Genomic DNA, 19,667 nt, shown 5'->3' with positions numbered 1-19,667 from the left:
TGGTCAGATTTTAGATTTCAATTCCATACCCCCCCCCCCCCGCGTTCTTCATTTGTGCTGTATTCTCCCGCGTCCTCCCCCCTCCCCCCCCCCGGTCGTTTTCTATGAAGTCGAACGTTGGCCGGCGTTGGCCACACAGCAGGTGAAAAATACGCCGGAAAGGGGGTTGTTGCAGCACTGTGGCACCGTGTGGGTCCATCATTCCGGCACGGTGTTGGGTCGGTCGGCTGGGTTTGAGTTATTGCAGAACCCCGGTCGCGGTGGGCAAGGTGGTCCACGTCTGTCGGCGGAAGTCGAGCGGCACAAACAGAACCGAGCGGAACTGTTCTAAGAGAAGGGAATCGGGTCCACTATCAACGTCGGCAGCAATCCGTGGTGGTAATCACCAAGCTCCGGCTGGTACATTTCCGTAAGTCCCTCCTCAAGCGTCGATTAATTCAATATATGTATGAAAAATTTTTCCTTTTCTCGAAGCTTCTGTTATTACGTTTAGTATTAAAGGAGAATTTTATATTTGTTGGAAGTAAATATTTGGGTCTGTCGAAGAGGTTGATGTTCTGGTGTTAAAGTGATGAATTCGAATTTTTTTGATCTGTTGCTTATAATTGTGTTAGGGTTTGCTGCATGTTTATAGGGTTTTGATTCCCTTGCTGTTTGAAGGTGCATGGCATTTACGGCATGATGTTTTGGTTAACAATCTGGGGAATTTCGAAATATTTCCTTCTATAAATGTGTAGAACAGAATTAGACATGGACTTTAAGTCCGATTCTGGAGGCTCAGTTGAAGCTTAATGGTTTAGAAATTGTAGGTGATGTATGTACCTAGCTGTATGACAAAGTAGGTGTTGTTTAGTTTAACTTATAGTTTGTGATTTTATTTGGCACCTGAGAGGTGAAAGTCAGTATGGATCATTTCGGTTTTTATGAAATGAGATTGATTGTGATAATCATGATGCTGCTTTTGTGTTTGTTGATGCATGAGATTGGAATGGAGGGAATAACAAATTGTCAATTGAATGGAGGACCCACCTGATTAACATGATTTTCCTTTCTTGTTGTTGAAATTTTGTTATTCATAATCACAAGGAGGCAAGGACTGACTTCGTTTAGCTCTTTTGAGAGGGAAATCAAAAACCCATGACCCCATCTATCTTTAAATTTCCCCAACTCATTTACAGCCTCTTCTTCTTCTTCTTCTTCTTCTTCTTCTTTTGTGTGTGTGTGTGTGTGCACTGTGCAACAAAAATATTGGCAGGAAAAAACCATAAATAATACATAGTGGGCCTCCCATGAATTTGACTAATTTGGTGTGACATGGCACATAGAATCTGTTTTAGCAGGCAAAAATCCTGCCTTGGATATCCGTTAGCTTGCTTATCGCATTTAGAAGTGATCTTTTTACTCTTGAATGGGACAACTTGTAATGAGGTTTTTGGGCAGTTTTTGGCAAGCTCTTGAACATCTAATTAGGGGTGTTTATTTTCTGTACTTGGAGTATGCCTAATTAGGTTATGAGGTTTGATTATGAGGGTTAGATAGCATTTTTCCTGGTTATTTTTAATTTTTCTGACATTATAGTTTGAATGCATGTTGCAGTTGCCTGATTAGGGTAATGTGGTGGTTGAGGGATTTCTTATGTTGATGCATTATTCTTGTTCCCAATTCTTAGTTCAACAATCGTGATGGGCAAAGAGGAAGATGGAAGGCCACCCAGGCCATCTACGTCGACTTCTACCACCCATGTAGGATACACACAGGTTATTTGATTCTATTGTGTTGTCAAAAACTTTCCTGTTACATTTACTTAATCCATTAAAGGTGCTTTTTTTGTATGTTATAGGGATATTATGGTACTGTAAATCCATATAATCCGCCATATATGATGCCTTCAAATACATTTCCAATTCCATATCCATATGCTTGGGGTAGCTAGGTAAAGTTATTTTACCTTTTCCTATATATATATATTAATTTTCTGGAATGGGTTTGAGTTATTATAACCCAGTGGGTTGGTAACTGCAGTATGTCGCAGTGCCACCCTTTGGACCAAACATGGCATCCTCAATGGTGAGTAATCCGAAGGAGTTGGGTCGAGATGAAGATACAAACCAGGTAGGAGGATAGGTTCGGATCTTGCAACAATTTTATAAAAAATTTTCAGTATGAGTGCGTGCGTGGGTTTGGGTTCTTCTAACATAGTCAGAGTTCGTGCAGTATGTGCCAATGCGACCCTTTGGACCAATGATGCCATCTCCTCCGTCGAGTAATCCGGAGGAGTTCAGCCGAGGTGAACATACCACGCAGGTTTGTATTTCTCAATCTCATCTTTAATATTTTCTTGAATTTAATTAATGATGTTTTTATTTTTAATTTATGGTTTGGGAGCGGGTTTGGAGCATTTCTAACAGTGGGGTGGGTAACAGCAGTATGTGGCAATGCCACCCCCCTTCGCAATGCCACCATTTGTCCCTTCGTTGCCATCCCCTCCATCGAGTAATCCAGAGGAGTTCAGCCGAGGTGAACCCCAAACCACGCAGGTAGTTCACCTCAAACTGACCTTTAATATTTTTTATTATTTATTTAAATTTCTTCGTTATTTATTTCTTGTGCGTGCGTGTGTTTGATATATTAACACTGTGGGTGGGTAACTGCAGTATGTTGCGATGCCACCCCCCTTCGCCAAACCAACCTTTGCACCTCCGTGTCCATCCCCTCCGTTGAGTATTCCTGAGGAGTTGAGACGAGCTGAAGATTCGACGCAGGTGTTTAGGGTCATTATTTTGCTGTAACTCTATATTTCCCATGAAGGATATTTTCCGTTAGACTAGTGCGTGCGTGGGTTTCAGTTATTCTAACACATGTTGAGCATTGTGGGTAACTGCAGTATTCCTCATTGCCACCCTTTGGACCAACCATGCCATCCCCTACGTCGAGTAATCCTGATGAGTCGAGACGAGTTGAAAATACAACTCAGGTAGTTCACTTCAGTCTATTTCCTCTGTTTTTTCTTCTACCTCCGTATTTTCCTTACTGATTAACACAGTAAGGAAAATACAGCATTCAACAATGCCACCGTGCGGACCAAGTACCCCCTACCCACATTGCGCAACTGAAATACATGTTGGAGGTACACGTTTATTCATACGAGTTAAGATCCCATGCCATATTGTGGAAACCTAATATTGGTAACCATTTATTTGTACAGAAACTGAACCTGAAATAACTAAATCGCCAGATGCGGAGGGGATGAATGATCTATCAGATGATGATGAGAAAGTTGACCCTCCAACAGCTGGTATGAAATTTCCATCTGATAATGAGGTTTTGCTGTATTACAAACGATATGCCAAACAAGAGGGTTTTGGTGTGATTATCAAACGGACAAAGAGAGATCTAGATGGGAATGCCAAATATGTGACGATTGGTTGTGCACGTGGGGGAAGGTATTATCCTAGCTATAGTAATTTAGCTAAGCCCCGAGCAACGACAAAAACCGATTGTAAGGCAAAAGTAAATGCTCGGGTTGTGAATGGTGAATGGGTGTTGACCAGTGTTGAGCTTCTTCACAACCATAGTACTTTTAGCCCAAAGAAATCTAGATTCTTTAGATCTCACAGAGTTTTAGATGAATACAGTCAGAGGATGCTCGACTTGAATGACAGAGCGGGTATTCGGATGAATAAAAATTTCCAAGCACTTGTGACTGAAGCTGGGGGGTTTGAGAATTTGGAGTTCCAAGAGAAAGATTGCAGGAATTATATCGACAAAGCCAGATATTTAAGAATGGGTAAAGGGGGTGGTGAAGCACTGAATGACTACTTTACGAGAATGAGGAAAATGAATGATGGGTTTGTGTCCGTCATGGATGTGGATGATGAGTTTAGAGTCAGGAATGTGTTTTGGGCTGACGCACGAAGTCGGGCAGCATATGAGGTTTTTGGAGATGTTATCACTTTTGATACTACGTACCTAACAAATAGGTACGGAATGCTGTTTGCTCCCTTCGTTGGAGTCAACCATCATGGACAGTCCATACTCCTGGGGGCAGGGTTGATTTCAAGCGAGGATACAAGTACGTTTGTTTGGTTGTTTGAAGCATGGTTAGAATGCATGAACGGACGGGCACCCCAAGCCATCATAACAGACCAAGACCGTGCAATGAAGAATGCCATTGGTATTGTATTCCCGCAAACAAGGCATAGATACTGTCTTTGGCATATAATGCAGAAATTGCCAGAGAAATTGGGATCCCACGGTGATTACGACGCAGGGTTGAAGGCCAGCATTCAGAATGCAGTCTATGACACACAGACTTGTGATGAATTTGAGGAGAAGTGGCAGCAGCTAATTCATAAGTATGACCTAATGGGAAATGCATGGTTGGAGGGGTTGTACACAGAGAGGTCTTTTTGGGTATCGGTTTATTTGAAAGGTGTATTTTGGGCAGGTATGAGCACTACCCAGCGGTCTGAAAGCATGAACGCCTTCTTCGACGGATATGTCCATTCCGGTACGACGTTGAAAGAATTTGTCGATCAATATGACAATGCTTTGCGGAAGAAGGTGGAGACGGAGACGGCAGCTGATTTCCAATCGTGTAACCAAACGATCCCATGTGTTTCGTCATTCAAAATTGAGAGACAGTTCCAATCATTGTATACAAATGCTAAATTTAAAGAGGTTCAATCCGAGGTTTGGGGGATGCTTTTATATAACCCTTCGCTTGTCAGCACACAAGGCAGCATTTCCACTTTCGAGGTGCTCGAAGAGATTTCCACCCCCGATGGACAAACCAAAATTGTGAAATACAACGTTTACTTGAATGAAGAGGAATTCGAAATTAAATGCACTTGTGGCTTGTTTGAAATGAGGGGGATTATCTGTAGGCATGCATTTAAAGTCTGTCAACTGAAGTACATTCATCACATGCCAGATAAATATGTCTTAGATCGATGGAGGAAAGACATAAAGAGATCTTACAGGCTGGTTAAGAGTAGCTATGATGATTGTCGGGCCAATACGGATTCACGGCGGCATGACGTTGTTGTTAAACGATGTCTACGATTTGCTCGACGTGTACCATGGAATGATGAGCATGTTAGTTCTTTCTTTCAGCTGTTGGAAGAGTTTGAGCAGAAGGTAGTAGGATTACAGGCTGAGTCAGGATCAACGAGGTTGTGCTCCCATGTCGATGCCGATAGAGGTAAGAAAATATTAAGTCCACTTGTTGTTCGTGGGAAGGGGAGACCGCCAACTCGGAGAAAGGTCCCAATGGTCGAGAAGGTTGGGAGGAAGCGAAAGAAGAAACAGGTACTTTCGCGTAAATATCAAGAATTTTATGTGTAGGAATTTCTATTCGTACACAGCTGATTTGGTCCTAATGGGTAATTTTCTATTTTCCATTTTAGACTTATAAGAGAATATTTGTGGAGGAAGACCAAATGGGCCATCCTAAGCCAGTAGAAGAAGTTGCCGGTGGTATTGACGAGGTTGTGCTCCCAACCCAGTGTAGTAATCTAACACAAGTAACACCTCTAGCCACTGAGCAGGTTTGAGCATAGGTATTATGTACGTACTTAGGGTCTATATTTCCCATACTATCAATGCAAGAGCAATCAATATATTCTACTAATTGGCATCATTGTGCTATCTCTTCAGGCTACGCCAATCTTGCCCTATGGACTTTAGCATATACACTAACAGAATTTTGGTTACTAGTTTCACAAATGTTTGCAGTATCCATGGTTGGCACTTGTCGGTAAGTTTTCTCCAATTTTGCTTTGCGGGAGAAAATTTACGGCGGTTGGAGAGTGCATGTTTTTTTCCCCCATATGCTCCATTACTACTCCATTACATCCAGCATCCATTCAGTATGCTTTATTGTCAACGAATGCATTTATTGTGCAAGAATGCATTTGTTGAGTGGGTAAGGAAATTAGAAGAGGAAGTTGCTAATGTATCCTTTTTCTATGCATGTATATAATCCAATTTCCTCTGGCACCTCCAGGAACTCCTTTGGTGTTGGGTACATGATTTTCCAGCCTTTAACAGTTTTATGGTTGTGCACATGCAGTGTTGTATTTTGTGGGAGAGATGAGCATCATCATCTTGGTCTTCTACCTTTGCATTGAATTGTGGGGAGTGTAGCGAATATTATCTGAAGCTCCGACCATTATGACGTGAAACATAACATACCAATGACACTATATGTTATATTTATCAGGGAAAACACAAGCTTGCGTTGGGATCATAATATCCTTGGAATATTTCTGCATGTTACATTTTTTATATTGCTACATGGTGTTCTGTTATTGTGACTTGTTCTAATTCTTCTTTGCATGCTAATTTGGTAATGTTGGTCTATTATTGCAGTTTTTGGAAATGGGTGGCTTTTTGATCCAGATCAACTATGCTAAATTTGTACAGGTCTGGAAATAGAGGTATTTTCACACATGGTATCCGTCAGCCTGGTATGGTTGGCGGGATTTTGTATAGTGACCTGAGTAAATGCATCCTATGACTATATTGTACAGTAGGTATTGAAAAAGCCAAAATACCTCGAGTAAGACGATATGTATAGGGAGTGGAGAATAGATATTGTAACTGACATGTCTATATGAAGTGGATATCCATGGTCAACTTAGATGGATAGGTGCATAATGAGGTTTTGCAGCTATTGAAAACCCATGTATAAAGTTGATGCTGGTTTTGTTATTTTTATTTGATGAAGAATGTTGCTAGCGATGGGTGGTGATAGTAACAAGAATTTATGTTGAGCATGTTAATGTAACTGGTCGTGTACTCACAAATAGTGGTTTGTTCTCTTCCATAATGCTGGATATAATGAGGTTCTGCAGGATGCGTGAAATGCATGTGTCCATATGTTAAAAAGGACACATGGTGCTGCAAGCATGTTGAGAATAGGAAGCTTGCAAGGTTTCCATCGTTGGTTAATTGGGTGGAGTGGAGGGGACATGATGTATTGACTTTTTTACAAGAGGCTCTGTTATTGTAACTGCGCTTATACTTTGTATGGAGGTTATTAGAAGTTCCACTCATAATAATAGGGTTGAGTTACTTCAAGCTTGCGTTGTGGGCAAATGATTCCAGACCTTTCATATATGTCCATTGTAACTACTTCGACACTTTGTGGCAATAAAGAACTTTTGTATGATGATTGGGTTGTATATACAGGTACAATGTAGCTAATATTTATTTATGTTCACGTTGAAAGAAGAGGTATTGCCATGTAAATTATTCAGTAAGTTTTGTCCTATTTATAGTGACCATAAATATTTTCCATTCAAGGGGAAGTGGGATATACAGGTACTATTGTAGTTAATATTTGGCAAACCAGAATTTATTTTTTTTATTTTGACATTGCTGGATCCTGATATTTGCATTATTTTGGGGGATGTTGCCCTCCTAATTTGGTGTTTGAGGTTGGTTTCGTTACGACGCAGGGGTTGAGGAATTCACGCTGCTGTTATTCCAATATTCATTGGCTGTTTTTTGTTTGGTTAGGTAAATTAAATTCTTATATTTATCCAGTTGAGAGAACTGCAGTTTTTCATGGGGAGTCCAGGAATTCAATGCTGTATTTGGTTATATGGAACGTGTAAGACGGAATGGGATGGATTCACGGCGGCAGAGTTGTGCTAAAAATACATTTCCCATACCACAAAATTATCATATCCGTCCACTACAATCTGTATCAAAGCCAAAACTTACCCAAAAATTCTATACAACCCGATCTGTTGGGCATGGACATTTTCAGTATGAATGCTTTACAGACAATGCACTGGCAATGTTTCAGAATTTCTACTTGGCATTACACGTTTCCAATGCTGTCAATGCATACAGCATTCAAGTTCCAAAATCTTACCAAAGCCTAAAATTATCCCCAACTCCAAAACAGCTTTTACAGGCTGGGAAAATATGAGAATTCAATCCCAATATTCCACTACATTTACTAATTTAGATCGAATAGGATACACATTCAGAACCAACCAAAAAATCTAACAAGAGATACAATCCAACACATACACAACAAAATACGGCCAATCCTATTCGAGGCCATCCTTCTTCCGAGTTCGTCTTCTTGATTCTTCAGCAGAGTCTCCCTCTCCCTTAGTTTGTCCTTTTCTTGTTGGGCTTCATATTCACGCAACAAAACAGCATCCTCCCTCAGACGAAGTTCATTCTCTCTTGTCTTGTTGGCAGTCTCACGTAGTACTGATTGCAGTATATCTTCCCAAACGAAGAATTGACATCTTGTTTGTCCCTGTGTACAATTAAGGAAATCCAATATCCAAGTTACTATAACTTATTGTACATGACCTTTAATATGATATAATCCAAGTTGGAGAGTATTTACCGTCTGGAAATTTGGACAAGCATAGAATTTCCTATTCGGGTTTTTGTGGGTGCGGGAGATCTTTAATGGCGCTTTCAAACCACACCAACAACTTGGCGAGTCAAGTTCAAGATCATTCAGTACACACGATGATGATTGACTTGATGCCATAGTTGATCTAGATGATGATTGACAAATGCCAAAACTATCAATGCAGTTGTAGCTGCATGCGTAAAATGCTAACAACAAAACGCAGGTAAAATTGAATCATCATGCAGTTAATAGTATACAATGGGTGCGAAGTGAGTAAATCTTACCGATTTCACTGCAGGATCTCGTTGTTGTCCTTAAACTTTTGCATCATAGCGGGTAAAAATACACTTGCCAGAGCAATTGTCTCTATCTAACTCTCCATTTTCCAGACTATGTTTGGGTTGGAGATGTTCAATGAAAGTTTATAAATTTATAAAGCAAATTAGGGTACTTCAAGCAGGTTTTTTTTGTTTTTATTATTGGTTTTTTTTTTTTGTTTTTTTATTAATAATTGTGGAAGGTGAGGGACAATAGAGAACAGTGGGTTGGAGATGGCCACAGAGTTGTGACATGGAAGGTAGGTTTTCCTATAGCTTTGATTCACCGACCTCAATCGGACTGTAAAAGGGAGCCCATGCATCCAATGCCATTTTCGGATGTTTGAGTCTATACTCTAGTTAAGACCTACCTTTGAGGAAGAGTCAGTCTCCTCGGTTGTGTGAGGCAAAGGGTCAGGTTTGTAGAGTGTTCCAATTCAAGCCGTGGGTTGTATGAGTGAAGTGTGAAGAGCACTTCTAGTTCATATTGGCAGGATGTGCCAATTCCAAATTACTTGGCAAAGGCAGTTGCTAGATCCATGAGGATATTAGTTGGAAATGAAGTGGCTACCGGTTAGGGTCAAAGTACTAAGTTAAAATTGGGATCTAGTAGGTGACTTTAGAGCTTAGCGTTGCTACTATGTGCCAATCAGTAACTTCAAATAGTGGTTTCTCCAGCTAATATTGGTTTTATAATTTATAACTGTTCTGAGGCTCAGAAATTAAAAATATAGAATTTATAATTGATCTCTTTCCTACCTCACTTAAGTTATGTAATCCTGTTTTTTGGTAGTGATTTAAATGATAGTATTAGGATTAAGAGCTACTTTTATTTAAGATAGTATGAAAGCAGAGGTAATTATATTTAAGATCATAGTATTAAAGCAGAGGTTGATTTTATTTAATCAACCATCCAATGTCTTAACAAAACTACTACGTTCAAATGCAAGCATTCATGAATATTCTTCCACTGTCCAACAAACGTAATTAAGATATATCTATATACTTAAAGAGTGTGCATGAGCTAAGAGTGACAGCATAACAAAATGTGAGATACCTACTACGGTTTTTGTCGAGTAAATACTCATCCATGATGATTCAAGCGATTTAATTGAATACCAGTTACTAATGGTCAACATGAGAAAGCTTTGTATAAAGAACCTTAAGAGTCTGCAAGCTTTGGATGCATGCTGGAAAACAAAACAGTATGTGCATATAAAAAATTTAATCAATCTACCTTAAGCCTAAAAAGGCAAAACATTCAGGGTAGCATGGCCCTCGAGATGCGAAAATCATTAAACCATAACTGTGATAATAGTGGCATAACTCTAGGCCTGTATGACTACTTCAGCCATGGCTAATCTCAGGTGCAATCCATCAACAAACCAGAAATTGATAAACAAATATCATATTTATAAACAACAATTTCCACATTAATATGCAGTTGTAGCACACAAGAAATGGGTCCTGCTATACTTCAAATTCCAAGTTCCCACTATATTTGCATGCTCGAATACCTTCACTCTTTGCTTGGATGCTCGAAGACCCAAAATTTTAACAACCACTTGTTATGTATAATGGCAACCCAATGGAACAAAAACAAACCAAGAAATTATTACTTAGACATTCAGCATACCCACCATTGCCACCATTCGACATTCAAAGTATAATTTATTGTGCGTACTAATAAAAGTTTCAGTAAAAACCGTGAAGCTTGGATCCATTAACACATGATGTATACAATGATACCATCACCCATCAACCTTTAAAGGACAGAGACCTCAATCCCCCCCATAGACAAAATAGTAGACATAACATAATTTATAGAGGTAAGATTAAATCCATGTCCATATGATATTACTTCTGACAAGCACATGCAGGAGAACAAACTTCATATCAGCACCCAATTGCAAGACCAAAGCACAGAATATCGCTAAGGCAGAAACTTTTTATCTATATCAGGTATCAACCTCATTATTTGGGTAAACCAAAAGCTACTTTTAATGTAATAACTGACATATCACCAACATATATATCAAGGTAGTAAAATACTATACAATAATAATGAATACTCTATCTATGCTAGCTAAAAGCTAACAAAACTTTTTTTACTCACACTGGTTCAGCCACCTTAATTTAACATTTCGGATAAGCTTACATCCCCTGTACTAAGGGGATAGATCTACAGCTTAAACTGCTACAAGATATGAACCCGACCTCCATAAACCAAGCTGTGATTGATAAGCAACTAACATCTTCATACCAAACACTGAATTTCCAAACCACTTTCAACAACAATTTTAACTTATCGTATATTGTACAAAAACAAGAACCCAAATAAATATCGGAACACTTTCTAAACAATAACGTGCATAAACGACCCAATAATTTTAATTTCTAAGTACAAAAGAAAGATTAAAACTATTCGGGTTAGACTTCAAAAAAACTTACCTTCCAGGATGAATCTTGCAGTGGCTCGGGTCTGAAGGATAGACCGGCTGAGACTGAGAGAAGGGGTGAGAGTGAGAAGAAATGCATTCACGCCAAGATACACAGATTGTATATATATATATATAAAAAAAAAAAAAAAAAAAAAAAAAAAAAAAACCTACCTTTGATTCGAAGATTCGGTCCAGGGTCTCGGTTAGCCTTCGAGTCACCAACTTCGAAGGTAAGAACAGATTCAAGACTAAAGGGGCGATTATCTAGGGTTCGGGACTGAAGGCGCTCATTTCTCGGGACTCAAGGGCACTGTTGGCGTCGGGCTGAGCAAGAATGGGGGCGATGGGACCTTAGGGCCTGATCTCTAAGGGTTCGGGATTGAATGGGGTTGTTGGCGTCGGGGTGAGGAATAATATATGTAGGGAATGAAGGGGGTGATTTATAGGCTTCGGGACTGAAGGGGATTGGGGTTGTTGGCCTCGGGGTGACAAAGAATGCTGCGTCTGGGTCTTTCCCTTGCTCGCCTGACTCCATAACCGTAGTTGAAGTAATGGGTATGGGGGAAGAATGAAGGCACAACCTCGGGAGGCCTCGCTCCGTCTTCGTTGTTTCAGGGAAAGCTGAGACGTCTGAAGAGGGAAACTGAAAGCGGGAGAAACTGAGGTAGGGATTTCAATTTTACATTTCATTTCTAAACCGTGACGTGTGAACCGAACCGGCTGGCCACGTCAGGAGTGTGGTGTGTGGAAAAGGAAACCGGATGATGGATAGACTTATTGTGGATTTAATGAGACCCAACACTCTAATTAATGCATGGAGTTGGGTACTCAATGCCGACAAAGAAAAAAAGGGTTCGAACAGTGATATCGATCACTGTTGATGATGTGTTCGAAATCACTGTTGAAGATGTGTTCATGTGCAATTAATGTTTATGAAAAATTGTAAGTGCCACACGCCGATGTCACTTCTGGCTCTAGCTACCACCGACACTTTGTCACGTCGATCTGTTGGACGTCGCGTTTTTGGTTCTGATCACACATGCACTACCGTTGCCAAAGTGCCAATCAAGTTGCTTTGGTTCTGATCACACACCATTGCCAAATTGCCAATCAACTTGCTTATATTAATTCTTCTTCAGCATACTCCTTTTATATTTATATCTATATATATTGAAATTTATTTGCATGTAATTTGATCTTGAATTTGGGATCATCATTAGATTTTCATATTTTTCTTATTTAATTAAATGAAGAGTTTTGCCACTTATCATTTCACATATTATATTATATATATATATATATATATATTTTAAACTAATTGAATTATTTTATTTAACATTTATATATTACATATTTTATAAGAAAAAATGGTGTATGTGTGGTAAGTGTCTATGTGGGATGATGAAAAGAATTTTTGAGATATATATATATATATATATATATATGCATGCAATGATAATTGGTTCGAGGTCCTGCTGGGACGGAGAATATATAGCTGTGCATGGGTGCCCAAGGATTAATTAATTTGGATCAAACTAAAATTATAACTATAATTAAAACTTTTCTTATCTTTTTATATGTTTCTGCATACCACTTCTGTATATTAATATACAGCATTATACTTTGTCAAAAATAAAAATAAAATATATATATATATATATACAGCATTATACAACAAATTACACATGATGATATAAGTCAAGCTATTAAAGACGTACTATATAGATGATGAATAGAAAAACTTAAATAGTTTTAAAAGAAAAAAAAATGTATAGTGTATAAATAATGTGTGATTTTATGGAGATGATGTGTAGCAAAACTATTTCTTTCTATATATATAATGTGAGAAACACTTCGGATAGGATAATCCTACAAATGGAAATAAATGGAGACGAATAAATTAGTGATATGTAAGTGATCCTTTATCTAATATGGTGCGCCGTGCTACATGTGAGTATTCTCACTTTTTGTCCAGCCCCCCACTCGACCCCCCCTCTCTCTCTTACCGAAAACCCCTTTGTCGAATTGAAGACCTCTCTCTCTCTACTGCAGTATGCTGGCAAGCATCATGAACCAGCCCGTAAAATTATTCCTGGATTATTTTTGAACCCCGTTTTTGGTCTCTGCGTATTATTTTCTCATTATTTTCCCTTCATTTTTTGTTTAACTATGCCTATTCAGATGCTCTAACAACTACTATTTAAACCAGACTTAATTCCTTTGCAAAGAACCAGCCTGTGAAATTTCTATGCAAACAAGCAACCTATTTTTGAGCTTCTTATTATTTTCCCTCATATTCACCATCATCTATCTGGAGAAAAAGATCATCTAGAAGCTCCCTTGTAAAAAGCCTCATAGACACAGTTGCTAAGCATTTTTGCACAAATTGGTGCACTTTTGGATCCTTTACTTTGTACAATGCATCTGGTTTTTTGCCCTAAAGAATTCAAACAAGTTAAATCTAGACTTTTTCTTTTGACAAGTAAAATGGGAAAAAAAAGTCTAGCCTTTTTTTCGTTTGGCTAAAGAAATGAAAAGCATACCCAGAGAGAGAGAGAGAGAGAGAGAGAGAAATCTAGCTTTTTTTTTTTGTTTGGTTAAAGAAATGAAAAGCATACCCAGAGAGAGAGAGAGAAAAAAATCTAGCTTTTTTTTTTTTGTTTGGTTAAAGAAATGAAAAGCATGCCCAGTGAGAGAGAGAGTCCACGTCCAATTAGAATTTTAAATAAATCTCGACATGAATCAGTTCCTAGTTTTTTAAATTATGGTTTTTGTGTGTGAATGAGAGAGAGAGGGGTTAGGGATGGTTTTCGAAAGAGATAAAAGGAGAGAAACGGAATGGGTAGAGAAGCATTCCTGGGTTAGGGATAATTCGATCTCCTGTAGTGCAGCTCTTGTTTGAAAAATTATAAGCCTTACGTGTGACTTGACTATTTGATTCCGATAAGTAGATTTTATAAGAGTCACCGGTTTAAAGTTTTTCTCATATAATGTGGGTTGTGGCCCGTCCTCTAACTACTTTTGTATTTATAATCGACTAGCAAATTGGTCTTAGACTCATAATGAGATAGGGTAAAAACTATTAAGAATTATTACAAATATAAATAGATTATACAAAATAAACCCACAAACTGATATGATTTCATGAAATTCATTAGATTTATTTTATAAAAAAATAATTTTACAATCTGACATACCGCATCAAGCAACATTAGTTTGTGAGTTTACATATGACTAAAATAGTTTTGTTTCCAAAACTATTAACACATGATGAAGGTCATTCTCTCACCTAAGATATAATAGAATCTATTATCCATTGATTGCTAGCTGGGTTTGCTCTAAGTTTTTCCTCTTTACTTATTTTTATCTACATAGACTATAAGTGAGAAGATATTAGTTTGAATAAGAACTTTTCCATCACATTATTGAAGAAATATTTTTTTAAAGATAACTAATTAATTAGTTATCTGTTACGAAAATGATTATTTTTTATTAAAATAAATGTATTGTTATAGCAAATAATTATTCTCGTTACAAATAATTCGATCATCATAAATATATTCATATTTTTATTACACTCTCTTGTTAAAAGTTTCTTCTTCGTCATTGATCATTAATTAAGTTAAAAAAAAGCCAGATTTTATTGATGGGTCGCTGCAGGCCATGATCGAGAGCATGATCTTTTCTTTTGGCATAAAGTACTACGTAAAAAAGAAGCAGTAATAATAGCTAGCTAGAAGATATAAGATCATGACCTGATTATCACAATAGTTCGAACCAGTAGTTTTTCCCGAGTAGTAATCTTGAGCTAAAGCAGGGGAAAATCGATCTTTTCACCTGACCTGAATAGTCGGGTCAGGTTATTTTCGTTCGTCCTAGTCATTGGGTTGGTCCGCTTCGGGTCCAAAATGCCTTAGGTGGGCCGGATTGCAGGCCTATAAAATCCATAATGCTGGTTCGTGGCGCATTGGACCGTAATGGTTGGCCCAATTATGAAGATTGGCCTTGCAGACCTAATAGGTCAGAAAACGTTTTTTTTTCCCGTCTGTAGTATTCCACGGCCATTCTTAAAGAAGAAAAATAGATATACAAGTGAGTCAAGCCATATGAGTGTATATGCCAGACAAAAGTAGGAGAGTAGGAGGCCTCTCACTGGCCTTTGTCCCTTAAGTTACGTCTCTGATGCCGAGTATTAAGAAAGAAAGGATAATGATATACTTATAAATTTTTAATAATTATTTTACAATATATATCAAATTATTTTAATTAAATATAATTACATTTCATTTTAAATAAATTAGCTATAAAATGATTATAGAATAATCATAAGTTTATTGTTTTGCGTCGAGGGGAGAAACAGCAGTCCTTTTTGTCTGGTGAGGGCATTGATTGCCAAAACGTTTCTTTCATTGACAGCCACCAATGGTCCAATATCAAAGAAAAAAAGTCATCAAGCATTGATATTTCCTTGTCATCATTGTCATGGTTGATAAAGTCTCTCTCTCTTTCTCTATGTAATTTGTGTACACCCGCAAATTAGTTAGTTAGGTACGTAACGCGCTATTCGGTTTGCATGTAGGCTAAGAAAATAAATTAGGTGGCATGCACGTGAATGTATGGGACCAATCATTTCCTTCTTCTTTTTCTTATCCTTAATTAATTTCATTTCGTTTTTTAAAAATCGATCATTAGTAAGTGGTATATATTATTTTAGTTTTACCATTGTATTTGTAGTTTTTAGATTCAAATGTGCACGGTTCGTACTTAAAGTCGTAAAGGACAATTACGGCAATACTGTAAATTTCAAACGAGTAAATTGTACACCTATAATCCAAAAACAATAAACACTTACAATGCAAGACGACTCTAATTAATTGACTTACGCCAATTATAACCAAATAAATACATAATATTATATGTTTTTTTTTTCTCGTCTCATGTCCTTTCTGATAGAGCTCTGATGACTAGCCAGTTAGTTAATTGCTGTACATATTTTACGAATTTCACCCTGGGTACCCGTTTTAACATCGACGTTACTCATCTTCACCATGGACCTTCCAAACTCCACATTGAAGGCTCTTGCTCCCAGAAAACGTTGAACAAAAGTCTTTGTAGAGGCATCAGTCCATAACTTTTGATCTGACTCGAGTACTCCACGGCCTTTCATCAAGTTGTTGAAGTAAGACGTGTCAAATCTGTTTTGGCTACCAGGATCTAGTCCTACACGGCTTGCTCCGTCGCCATTTTGTGGGCAGAGAGCTCGGAGTTGAGGCAAGAAAGTTGGGTCAATGGTAGGATCAGCACCATTCCCATTTGTGGTAAAGTTGTATAGTCTGTAACTGAATAGACGGCATGCTGCTGTTCCAATGGTGTGTCCACCTACATATATATAGTAACAAAATTGCATAGAATTACTAATTAGTTAACACACTAGACGTATTTTACCCTACATATATACGTGCATGTACGTACATTGAGATCATATTATAAGAAAAATGAATTTTTATAGTTACGAATAATCTTTTCGTTACAATAAATTAGTCACAAAAATCTGTTTTGTCATATAAGTTTGAAATTGACGACTTTATGTAATAATTAATTAGCTAGTCATCTATGTCTTGACTTCATAGTTAACTTTGATTTTATAGTTAACTCAACTTAATATATAATTCTCTATTTTTCAAAACCAAAAATCATGTATATGCAATCATTACGACTACGCAGAGATATGCATTAAGTAGTTCTTACCAACGAGGGCGACGAGATCTTTGGTATCCAGACCTTTCTCTGCAAACTTTTGCTTTTGAACATCAACAGAGTCTCTAAAGCCAGGTAAATTGGTGGTATCTGATGCCAATGATACCCTGCCATCTCTGCGTCCAGTAGGCACCTGCCAGCTCTGTCCCTTGGTCTGCAATAATGTACAATTGATGATTGATCAAATATAATATGATTGTAAGATCACATGCACGATTAATATTGCACATATATACGTGTGTGCACGCGCGCATGATCACAAACACAAATGCTTATACAGATACTCCAAATTAGTGCTCTCATCTCAAATGTTATGTATGAAATCAAGCTCATGATATATATATAATTACCAAAAAAACAGAATCGCGAGTAGCAAGGGTAAGAATATCAGCGCAAGAAACGACGCCAGGACATGCAGCTTCAAGCTTGGCTTTGGCATCGTCTATGACTTCAAATCCTCTTAACAAACTGTTAGGTGGGGCTGTTCTCTCCGTGTTTGCCCCCTCAATAAGGATAGAAGCATCACAACCATGCACAAAACAATCATGGAAGTGCATCCTCAACAGCCCCGGAGCAATAGCGGGATTAGACGCAAAATGAGTTTGAACAGTAGATCGAACAATAGATTCTACTCGAGGACATGTTTTCGAATAGAACCCGACACGAGTGCCTTGGCCATGCACCAATGAGGCATCCAGGGCGAGCAATACTACTACTACAAACATCAAAACTATTACGATGTTTAAACTTTTACTTCCCATTATGGTGGGAGCTAGAAACTACAATGACACTAGTCTGGGAGTGAGAGTGTTATAAGGGTTCAAAATACTAGCCCTTTGCTAAATTGGAGTACGTGTGTAAGAAGTGCTTCTTTGGCTTGTGATACTGCTGGGAGGGAAGTCGGATATATATAGGACATTAAAGTGTCCATATAAGAAGATGGGGCCAGGAGATAAGTCAGCAAAGCCAGCTAAAAGAACCCGTGAAGCGTCGAAGCATTCAAACTTGGGGTGCATGGTGTGCTGGCAGGAAGCAATACCGCGTGTCTAGTGCGCGCAACTTGCAGTCGTGCTTAGTGGAGTCGATTAATGAGAGGACTAGATTCGATGCTGACTAGCGTGGTTCCGTTCCACATGATTCAGAAAAAGAGTGAGCAACGGTCGTTCGATTAAAGGACTGTTCAAAAGTGCCTTTTCACCGAACATACGACAATGATTTGAGAATTACGAGGGGATAAGATAAAAAAAGATAAACAGTTGACATTAAAGAAATTTCCACGCAAACAGTAGTAGTACTGATCATGCTGAGGCGCTAGCTAGCTAAATATCTACTGGTAATTTGATATATTAAAAAACTGTTAATTTGTCACGCTTTCTTACAGTTTAAAAATGATAAAGAACTTAAAAAAAAAAAAAAAAAAAAAAAAAAAGGAAAGAGGATTGAAACGACCAGTCACCCCTACCCAAAATACATATGTCCCTCGAAGTGACCAGATCAGAAGCATGCACCTTAATTGAAGGATGGCCGACAAACCATGCACCCTGTGAAATGCATGTGGCTGGCTTTCTATCGACGGATCCAACCAATCATCTCATTTTATTTAATTATTATATATTTTTTAAAATTTTTATATAAAATATAATAAATAATTTAAATTTTTAAATAATAATAATATTAAAAATTAATATTATAATAAAATTTTATTTAATTTTTAACTTTTATTTTAATTTATATCATCTTAATTCACTATTCAAGTTATAACACGAATTAGGCGTAAATGCACGCCTGCATATATAATTAAATACATGACAAATATATACTTCAACAGTGAAAACGGGGGAAAGAAAAATGTTTGGCATCTTCAACGCATGACGAGAACTGCAGAAATAGGGCTTGATCGATCTAGCAAGTAGAGTATGAACGTATCTTTCATGAAACCTAATATAATTAATGCATGCAGTTGGGTTCGTAAAATGTCGTAACGCCCAAAAAGAAAAAGGGGTTCAATCGGAACGTAAAACAAACTGAAACGGAATTATGAGAAATATCTCAAGTCAAAAAAAGGGGATAAGTTTGACATGATCTTCAATGTTGCAGATGGGAGCTACAGGCCAGTCAGCGCCATGGATTAGAAAAATGGTTTGGATTTTAATGAGATCCATCGCAATAATTAATGCATGCAGTTGGGTACATAACGCCCACAAAGAAAAGAGGGTTCGAACAGTGATTTAAGTGTTCATACATGCGTTGTGTACGTAATTAATGTTTATTGTAAGTGGCACTCGCCGGTACCGACCACACACCATTTACAAATTGCATGCCAATCAAGTTGCTTATTCTTCTTCAGCATATACATACATACATACATACATACATCATATATATATATATATAATAAAAAATTAGTTATAAACGATTCTGCGTATCAATACATATATTCATCTAATATGATTAGTCAAAAAATAAATTTTATTGAAAATAATATCAATTTAAATTTTGAATATAAAAATATTAATATTGATACGCAGATTCACTTATACATAGTAAAATTCATATATATATATATATTGAAGTAGTTTCTTTGAGTTTGCATGTGATTTGCTCTTGAATGCAGAATCTTGAATATCTGTTCATTTGATTTTCATATTTTTCTTACTTAATTAAAGAAAAGAAAAACCTTTGATAGCTTGCCTTAGTTATATGTGTAATTCGTATAATGCTGATCATGTACATTAATATACAGAAGTGGTATGCAAAAACATA

General features: G+C 37.6%; 3 protein-coding genes and 1 long non-coding RNA gene across 4 annotated transcripts; 2 read left to right on the top strand and 2 right to left on the bottom strand.

Annotated features, from left to right (window-relative positions):
* The first annotated feature begins 2,076 nt into the window (after positions 1 to 2,076).
* On the top strand, positions 2,077 to 2,522 carry LOC122311427. The gene is made up of 3 exons (XR_006242782.1): positions 2,077 to 2,112; positions 2,215 to 2,304; positions 2,427 to 2,522. It is a non-coding gene; the product is annotated as an uncharacterized LOC122311427 (long non-coding RNA).
* A 710-nt stretch (positions 2,523 to 3,232) lies between these two features.
* Positions 3,233 to 6,866, top strand: LOC122309465 (protein FAR-RED IMPAIRED RESPONSE 1-like). The gene is made up of 4 exons (XM_043122960.1): positions 3,233 to 5,310; positions 5,409 to 5,549; positions 6,373 to 6,426; positions 6,813 to 6,866. The coding sequence occupies exons 1-4, from the start codon at positions 3,247 to 3,249 to the stop codon at positions 6,864 to 6,866; spliced, it is 2,313 nt and encodes a 770-aa protein (XP_042978894.1). The 5' UTR covers positions 3,233 to 3,246.
* Positions 6,867 to 7,978: 1,112 nt separating this feature from the next.
* LOC122311426 (uncharacterized protein At4g04775-like) lies at positions 7,979 to 8,708 on the bottom strand. The gene is made up of 2 exons (XM_043125979.1): positions 8,378 to 8,708; positions 7,979 to 8,284 (listed from the first exon to the last, which is right to left on the bottom strand). The coding sequence occupies exons 1-2, from the start codon at positions 8,525 to 8,527 to the stop codon at positions 8,000 to 8,002; spliced, it is 435 nt and encodes a 144-aa protein (XP_042981913.1). The 5' UTR covers positions 8,528 to 8,708; the 3' UTR covers positions 7,979 to 7,999.
* Positions 8,709 to 15,920: 7,212 nt separating this feature from the next.
* Positions 15,921 to 17,795, bottom strand: LOC122311425 (peroxidase N1-like). The gene is made up of 3 exons (XM_043125978.1): positions 17,255 to 17,795; positions 16,896 to 17,058; positions 15,921 to 16,526 (listed from the first exon to the last, which is right to left on the bottom strand). The coding sequence occupies exons 1-3, from the start codon at positions 17,663 to 17,665 to the stop codon at positions 16,120 to 16,122; spliced, it is 981 nt and encodes a 326-aa protein (XP_042981912.1). The 5' UTR covers positions 17,666 to 17,795; the 3' UTR covers positions 15,921 to 16,119.
* Positions 17,796 to 19,667: the final 1,872 nt, after the last annotated feature.

This window comes from Carya illinoinensis, chromosome 5 (assembly GCF_018687715.1).
Source record: "Carya illinoinensis cultivar Pawnee chromosome 5, C.illinoinensisPawnee_v1, whole genome shotgun sequence".
NCBI classification, from domain to species: Eukaryota; Viridiplantae; Streptophyta; class Magnoliopsida; order Fagales; family Juglandaceae; genus Carya; species Carya illinoinensis.
Note: the sequence above shows the minus strand (reverse complement) of the source record. Positions and strands in the feature narration are given on the sequence as shown.